Source organism: Fonticula alba, assembly GCF_000388065.1.
Source record: "Fonticula alba strain ATCC 38817 unplaced genomic scaffold supercont2.1, whole genome shotgun sequence".
NCBI lineage: Eukaryota > Rotosphaerida > Fonticulaceae > Fonticula > Fonticula alba.
Genome location: NW_009242971.1, coordinates 4687955 through 4695248, shown reverse-complemented (window position 1 = coordinate 4695248; position 7294 = coordinate 4687955). Strand labels below are relative to the sequence as shown.

Genomic DNA, 7294 nt, shown 5'->3' with positions numbered 1-7294 from the left:
CCCCCCCCCCCCCCCCCCGCCCGGCCCGGACATAGGCGAGGCCCGCAACGGGGGCTACTGCTTCCCCGGCCTGCGGCGCTGCCTTCAGGCCCGCTACGAAGCCGGCGACCTGCGGTGCCTGCAGTACAGCCACGAATTCCGCCTGGTCGACGGATACGCCTACCTGGACAGCGAGCTGCCCGACAAGGCGGTGTCCAGCACGGGCCTCGTGCAAATCGGCCCGGCCGATTGCTGGAACGTCGTGCCCGGCAACCACAACCAGTGCGCGGTCTGCCGGTTCCAGGCCGCCGGCCAGGGCCTCTGCCGGCCGGGCCCCCTGGAGCTGCCCGGCTGCCTGGCCATGGCCCACCCCCACCTGAATGAAGATTGCGCCCAGTGCGCCCCGGGCCACTGGCTGACCCTCGACCGGGGCTGCGTCAGCGACTGCCCCACCCCGGGCAATGTCCGCTGCGGGGCCCACTGCATCCCGCGGCACCTGGTCCCGGACACCTTCGACTGCGATGCCTGGCCCATGGCCCGGCCGGAGGTCCCCAGCACCGACGACACCCCCGGCCGGCCGGAGCACGCGCACCTCCTGAAGTGCAGCCGCCCCGGCATCTGCTTCGAGTGCCACGCCTCGTGCGACGAGTGCGCCGGCCCCGGCCCGAAGGACTGCACCCGCTGCCCGGCCGGCCGCCTGCTCCTGGCCCACAGCTCCAAGACCTTCCCCCAGGGCCCGGTCCCGGTGGGCGCCTGCACCCGGCCCTACCGGGCCAACGGCGACCCCGACGCCCCGGTCACCTGCCCGGCCACCACGGTCCAAACCGACGCCGGGGCCTGCCTGCCCTGCCGGCCCAATTGCCGCCAGTGCGACCCCACCGACCCGGCCATCTGCCTGGCCTGCATGCGGGGCTTCTTCGCCCGGCCGGATGGCACCTGCGGCGACACCTGCCCACTGGGCACGGCCCGCGACTCGCCGGCCGGCCGGTGCACCCCCTGCACCGACCCCAAGTGTGCCCAGTGCGCCAGCGAAGACCCCGGCATCTGCCTGGCCTGCAAGAGCTCCGCCTTCAACCTGCACGACAACAACTGCCTGCACACCTGCCCGGCCACCTTCTTCCACAACAAGGGCGTGTGCATGCCCTGCGTGGCCGGCTGCGCCCTCTGCGACGATGGCTTCTCCTGTTACCGCTGCTTCCCCTCCTACCGCCTGGAGGTCGACGACTGCTACTCCCCCTGCGGCTCGCGCGCCACTTGGGACTTCGACCTGCCGCCCGCGGAGCAGGGCTGCCGGCCGTGCCACGAAAACTGCGACACCTGCACCCTCTACACCAACAACTGCACCTCCTGCAAGTCCGGCATGTACCAGGTCATGCCCCGGGAGAAGGGGGCCCGCGTGTACTGCGCGGCCCAGTGCCCGGAGGGCTTCTTCCTCGACAACAACCGCCGCTGCCAGCCCTGCCGCGACCCCAACTGCGCCACCTGCACCAGCAACACCAATTGCACCGCCTGCAAGTTCGGCCACGCCCTGGTCCAGGGCACCCAGTGCTTCGCCACCTGCCCGGAGGGCTACTACAAGCACTCCAAGCAGTGTCTCCCCTGCGGCGGCGGGTGCGGCACCTGCAGCACCGGCCTCGGCGTCGGCTGCCTCCAGTGCACCGCCAGCCCCCTCAGCATCCCGCGCGTCAAGGAACTCCACCCGGGCTCCTTCGATGTGGCCCCGCCCGCCCGGTGCACCGCCGACGCCCTCACCCAGCCCGGCTGGGGGCTCTTCTACCAGACCCAAAAGGCCCGCTATGCCGTCCCCTGCCCGGCCCATTGCCTCAGCTGCTTCGTGCGCCACCCCCACGACCCGGCCCAGCGCACCGTCCAGTGTGTGGCCTGCGCCCCGGGCCACACCCTCAGCGCCGATGGCCTTGCCTGCCCGCCGTCCCCCAGCAGCACCCCCGACGAATGACCCGGCCCGGGCCACGGCGGCCGCCGGGGACCGAGGGCGACATGCGGCCTCCCCGGCGGAATGTCTCCCCGCCCTCCCGTTGCAGGGCTCCCTCCCTGGTGCCAAGCAGGCAGCCGGCCTCCCGGTCGCCTCTTAGCCACGGACGGGGCCCTTCTTCGGGGGGTGGATGCCCCGGAGGGCCTGGGGAGGGGGGGGCCCGCGTGTCCGGGCAGATGCGCCCCCCGGGCAAAGCACCTGTCCTAATACACACCCCACTCGAAGGTGCTCGGCACCCCGCGCCGCCTCTCTGTCTCCTTCCCCCACCGACCGGCGACACTCATACACAGATCCATGGTGTGGGATCATGGGGCGAGGACGGGGCGCGAGTGATCCAGTCGGTGGGTGGTCCCCCCGCCGGGGGGGGGGGGGGGAGGGAACAGAAACCAGAGGCCCCCCGATGTGGGCTCTGGCCCGGCCGAGCGTCGTGCCACCCGGCCGACCAAGGGTCCCGCCTCTCCCTGGGGCCGGGGCTGCGGATATGCCTGCCACCGGCATCGGCATCGGCATCGACCCCGAAGGGGTGGGACTGTCCCGGTGAGGTGGCCAGGTGTGGCCGTGGACTCCGGACGCCATGTGTGTGGGGTCGACCGGCGGCAGCTGTGAGCATCGCCACACGTCCGGCCCCGGCATGGTCTACCCCAGGGCCGACCGGCCCCCTTTGAAGCCCGAGCCCGGTCGCCCGATACAGGAGCATTTTTCCCCGCCCCAGGGGGCGCTTGTGGCCAGTGGCGGCCTCTCCGAGTAACCGCAGCCCGAGGATGGCCGGCGCAGCAGCCCTTCATCCCCAGCTCGGGCGCACTGCCCGAGCGAGCTTGCATCCCATCCACCCTCCGGCACCAGGACGCCCCGCCCCGATGCGAAGAGATCCACGGCCGTTGTCGCCACATCCCTCGATCCATGAGGCAAGCGTGCTGCTCCCGGGGGTCACTGCCCCGAGGAAGGGTGGCTCCCCTTGGCATGAAGGGGGCCAAGTGTCCGGGTAAATGGCCCCACCACTTCGGCCTTCGAAAAGCCCAGCTTCGAGAGGGTGCCAAAAATCAGGCGGTCGCCGGGTCCGGCGGGCCCTTCGACAATACTGCCGCATACGCCTCTCGGCGCTCTGCCGCCATGGTCTTCGTCCGGGGGAGGCCTCCGGATGCGAGCCCGGCCTCCGCCCTGACCGCTCGGCCGGGGCGCATAATGGAGCATCTCCCCGACGGGCGGGCCCACTCGCGTGTGTGGCTTTATCTGGGTCCCTGGTAGGACTCACTCCCACCAGCCTCCAGGCTGCCATCCTGCCCGGCGTCCCTCCCACCATGCGACATAAATCGGAACGGCTCGCCGGCCGGCCGGCCGGCCGAACAGCGGGGCCAGTGCGGCTTACAACCCAAGGCGCAGCTCATATGGCCGAATTGCGAATGCTGCCCAGTCAAGTCGTCTGACCATCAAAGGCACGTGTCCCTATGGACTCGGAAGGCGGCGCCGCGTCGGTTCCTTGGTGTGCCCGCGCGCTCCCCCCTGCCGGCCCCGGGTGGATGTGTGGCTTTCGAAGGGGGGCCCCCCCTCCCCGAGTAGATCCTCAGCCACTCCGCCGCACATCCTCCACCCTCGCCGCCTCCCTCGCTACCTGCTCTCGGGATGCTTGGAAGTGTCTTCCGTGCCGTGGAATGGCGCCGCCAGGTCAGCATCCGCCCTTTGCTCGGATAGCGGATCCTCCCTCGCCGGGGGCTCGCCCATGCTGGCCATTCGCCCTTACGGGTGGCCATCATTCGGCCCTTGGGCATCCCGGTCCCTGCATGGTCGGACTGCGGGACCAACGGCCCACGGAGCTTCCCGTCCGACTGATCTCCTCCGCTCGGCGAGCAGTGGCGTTTTTCCAAGACCATGGCTCCCGCCGTGCCTACATCCCCGGGCCATCCGCGCCTCGTGGATGATCTGGCGCCGCAATCGGCACCGGTCGCCAGCACCTTCGTGGCCGCAAGAATGTGGGTCTGGTAATGTTCCGAACATCGGCCATTGTTCCCGGCATTGCCCGGACGGTGAGCCCAGGCCCCCCTCCCCTCGGGAGCTCCCGCCACCGGCTTGGAACCCTCCCGGCCACGGGACCTCCCTGCGTCCAGCCGAGGTGCCTCTTGTTTTCTTCGTCTGGCGGAGCCTCATTCGTGCCGAGCTTGCTCTCTCTCTCTCTTCACCCGGGGTCCTGGCGGGTCTCATCGATGCAGCAGCCCTCCCAGCATGCCACCCGGTCAAAAGCCCGCCCCCGCCCCGGGCACCGGCGCCAGTGGCCGAACCACCACCCCTCTATCCGCCTCGAGGCGCCTGCCTGGGAGCGGTGGTTCCCTCTGCCCGCCAGCCGGCTTGCTCGCGACCGGGGCCTCCTTATCCCAGTGCGGAGGGCATCCCCTCCCGTGAGATGGGCATGGCCCCAAAGCTGGGCCACCATGGCCGGGGCCGAACACCCCCCTACCCGGAAGACCCTCGACGGCCTGGCAAGTGCGACATGCAAGAGCTCCCGAGCCGCTCCCGAAGGCGGTCCCCCAGAGCATGCTGTCTCGGGGCATGTCCTGCCAGCGGCCACTCAATCCCCTCGAGCTCCCTCCATTGTGCCGGTCGCCCTCGGCTTTTGGATCGGCCTGCTCGGGATGCCCGTCGGTGCTATTGCCATCACGAATCTCGCAAGCCCGCCTCCCTCCCTCGAGTAAGGCACACCTCTCGCCAGTGGTTCGGGGTCCGAGCCACTGGCGAGAGGTGTGCCCTCTCCGTTTCGGTGCTCCATGCGCCGCATCCTTGAGGACCCCCTTTCGACACGCACATACAAACATGCATACACACACACACACACATACAAACATGCATACACACACACACACACATACAAACATGCATACACACACAGACACACATACATACATACATGCATACATGCATACACACAGACACACACATACAAACATGCATACACATACAGACACACATACAAACATGCACACACACACGCACGCACATACAAACATACATGCATACACACACGCGCGCGCGCGCAAACACAAAATACACGTCCAGGCACCCCTGACGGAAAGATCCCCAGGCTGCTCCCAAGCCCTTGTATAGCCTCCTCAACCATGGCCCGGGAGCTTTGCCGAGCCCAGGGCCGCCCGGCGGCGAGGACCCAGAGGGTGGTCATCTGCCATGATCACCGCCCCACCAACCCATCGACAGATACCCCCATACATGCCTGGCCCTTGCCGCCGGCCGCCCAGACCCATGGACACCATGGCCGGGCCTCCGTCCAAGGGCAGCCACGAGGCACCCCCGCCACCAGCCCACAGTACACGGGTGCCGCCAGGGTAGGCCCCCATAACCGTCGGAAGACAAGTAAATTAAGAGCAGGGGCCTGGACGTGGAGAAAAAAAAAGGAACCAACGATCACTCAGTACTTGGACCAGCCATCGGTGGACGAGGGCAGCACCGTGGCCGAGTACGACGGCGGGGCCTCCCTCATGACCTGCTCCAGGGGCACATTGTCCATGGCCTGGTAGGGTGCCACATGGGCCAAGTGGAGATCGTCCGCCGGCCGGAAGGGCGTCACGACAGACGACGTCAGCTCGCTGTCGTACCCCGCCTCGGAAAGGGCCAGCGAGCTTGAGGATGCCGACGCCGAGGTACTTTCCTCCCCGCCGAAAACCCATGTGGGAATCGGGTCCGCCGAGGAGGTGGAGAAACGCCTGGACTCAGCCGGCGCCCTCGGCCCGTCGAGAAAGACCGGCTTCGGGGTCTTGGCCACTTTCGAGGCCGAGCTGATGTCGTCAGATGGCTCGCTCGTCATCGGGGCACTCCCCCCAGCCAAAAGGGGCTCCGTGGCCACCTTGCCGGCGCCTCCATCCAGACGGACCCAGGTGTGCCCGCCGATGTGCCGCCAATTCCGGCGGGCCTCCACCCGGTACACCACCCAGCTGATGAACATGACAATCAGCCCCAGCACGAAGGGCAGGCTGATGCCCAGGCCGAGCACCAGCCCCAAAGACCCCGGCCGCTTGGAGTATTTCACCTGCACGTCGTGGTACTTCAGCTCGTGCGGGGTGTGAAAGATGATCGACGCCTTGCCACGGTGGTCGGCCGGCACCGGGGCCGCCTGGCCGCGGGTCAGACGATGGCTCGGCGGCAGCCGATACGCCGGCGCATTCAAGGACAGCTGCATGAAAAGCGGCGGCTTGGGGCAGGGATAGTTGGAGTCATTGAACACCACGAAGAAGAAGGTATCCGAGGTGCCGGTCAGCAGCACGTGCAGTAGCGGCTGGTTCGGCAACACGATCCCGTGGAATTCCTCCGGCACCTTGTAGCCACTCGCCCAGTCTTCGAAGTTACTGTCCCCCCGGATGATGATGTAATCCAACGGGCAGGGGACATCCCCGGACAGGACCGACACCAATTCCGACCCGGCCGGCAGGTAGACCTCCATCGCTCGGTAGTATTGCGATGAGGGGCTTTTCATTTCGGAAACCATGTCCCCGGTCAGCTGGCTGACCCGCTTCACCGGGCCCTCGGACGCCGGGATAAGGTACGTCTCGACCGACGACCCGGACAGCGGGCTCACCTCCTCATAGAAGAAGGGATGGACACTTGTCTTGAAGGTGCCGGACGGCTGGAAAGACCAAGACCGCGATGTGTACAGCGGCACCGTCGACAGGCACACCGACATGGCCACCGGGGTCAGCAGAAGCCCTATCCAAAAGGCCGCCACGCAAATTCGCCGGTGCCTGTGCACAAAATCGGGCCGGTGGCTGGGCACCCCGCCGCGGTAGACCCGCCACCCATGCGGGGATGCCGGGGACAGCCCCAGCCATCAGGAGGTCCGGTCAGTGGGCCCATGGGAAACGTGGGAGCAAGGGGGGGAGCGGCAAAACAGGAAACAACAACGCACAAGATGTCCGTAATGCAAAAGCAAAAAAACACAAAGCAGAACAAATTGTGCGAGGCTTCGGGCGGGCAGCAGCAGGAGTCTGAAGAGGAAGACGAGCTGCCGCCCGAGGAGTAAGTCTGCCGGCGCCGGTAAGAGGACCCGGAGCTGGAGCTGGAGCTGGTGGTGCCGCGCGAGCCGCTACTCATGCCACCGCCGCCACCGGCCCGACGTCCACCTCGCATGGCTGCAGCAATGAGGGGGAGGGGAGAGAGAGGGAGAGAGAGAGAGAGAGAGAGAAGGAGGGTAAGTAGGAGGGGAAAGGAGATCGGGCAATGGGTGGGGGCCACGAAGGTGCTTGCTATGTGCGCGCTCCGGACTCGCCCCCCTGGCTGGGGGCCTTTCTTTGGTCGAGGACCGGCTCGAGGGGGGGGGGGGGGGGG

The 7294-nt window shown here is 67.8% G+C and overlaps 2 protein-coding genes across 2 annotated transcripts in view; one reads left to right on the top strand and one right to left on the bottom strand.

Annotated features, from left to right (window-relative positions):
* Positions 1-2080, top strand: part of H696_01006 (hypothetical protein) — a 2414-nt gene extending 334 nt beyond the window's left edge. The window contains exon 2 of the mRNA XM_009494893.1: positions 36-2080. Coding sequence (XP_009493168.1) covers positions 36-1936 — 1901 coding nt within the window. The 3' untranslated portion in view covers positions 1937-2080. The remainder of the gene's footprint in view (positions 1-35) is intronic.
* A 3238-nt stretch (positions 2081-5318) lies between these two features.
* On the bottom strand, positions 5319-7141 carry H696_01005 (hypothetical protein). The gene is made up of 2 exons (XM_009494892.1): positions 6876-7141; positions 5319-6735 (listed from the first exon to the last, which is right to left on the bottom strand). The coding sequence occupies exons 1-2, from the start codon at positions 7094-7096 to the stop codon at positions 5385-5387; spliced, it is 1572 nt and encodes a 523-aa protein (XP_009493167.1). The 5' UTR covers positions 7097-7141; the 3' UTR covers positions 5319-5384.
* Between the last annotated feature and the right edge of the window lie 153 nt (positions 7142-7294).

Excerpts from the sequence above, each read along its gene's own strand:
- H696_01005 (XM_009494892.1), bottom strand. The coding sequence starts at position 7,096 with ATGCGAGGTGGACGTCGGGCCGGTGGCGGCGGTGGCATGAGTAGCGGC. Across the intron at positions 6,736-6,875 it reads TTTTGCATTACGGACATCTT|CCACCGGCCCGATTTTGTGC; the intron begins GTGCGTTGTTGT and ends CGGGGTGCCCAG.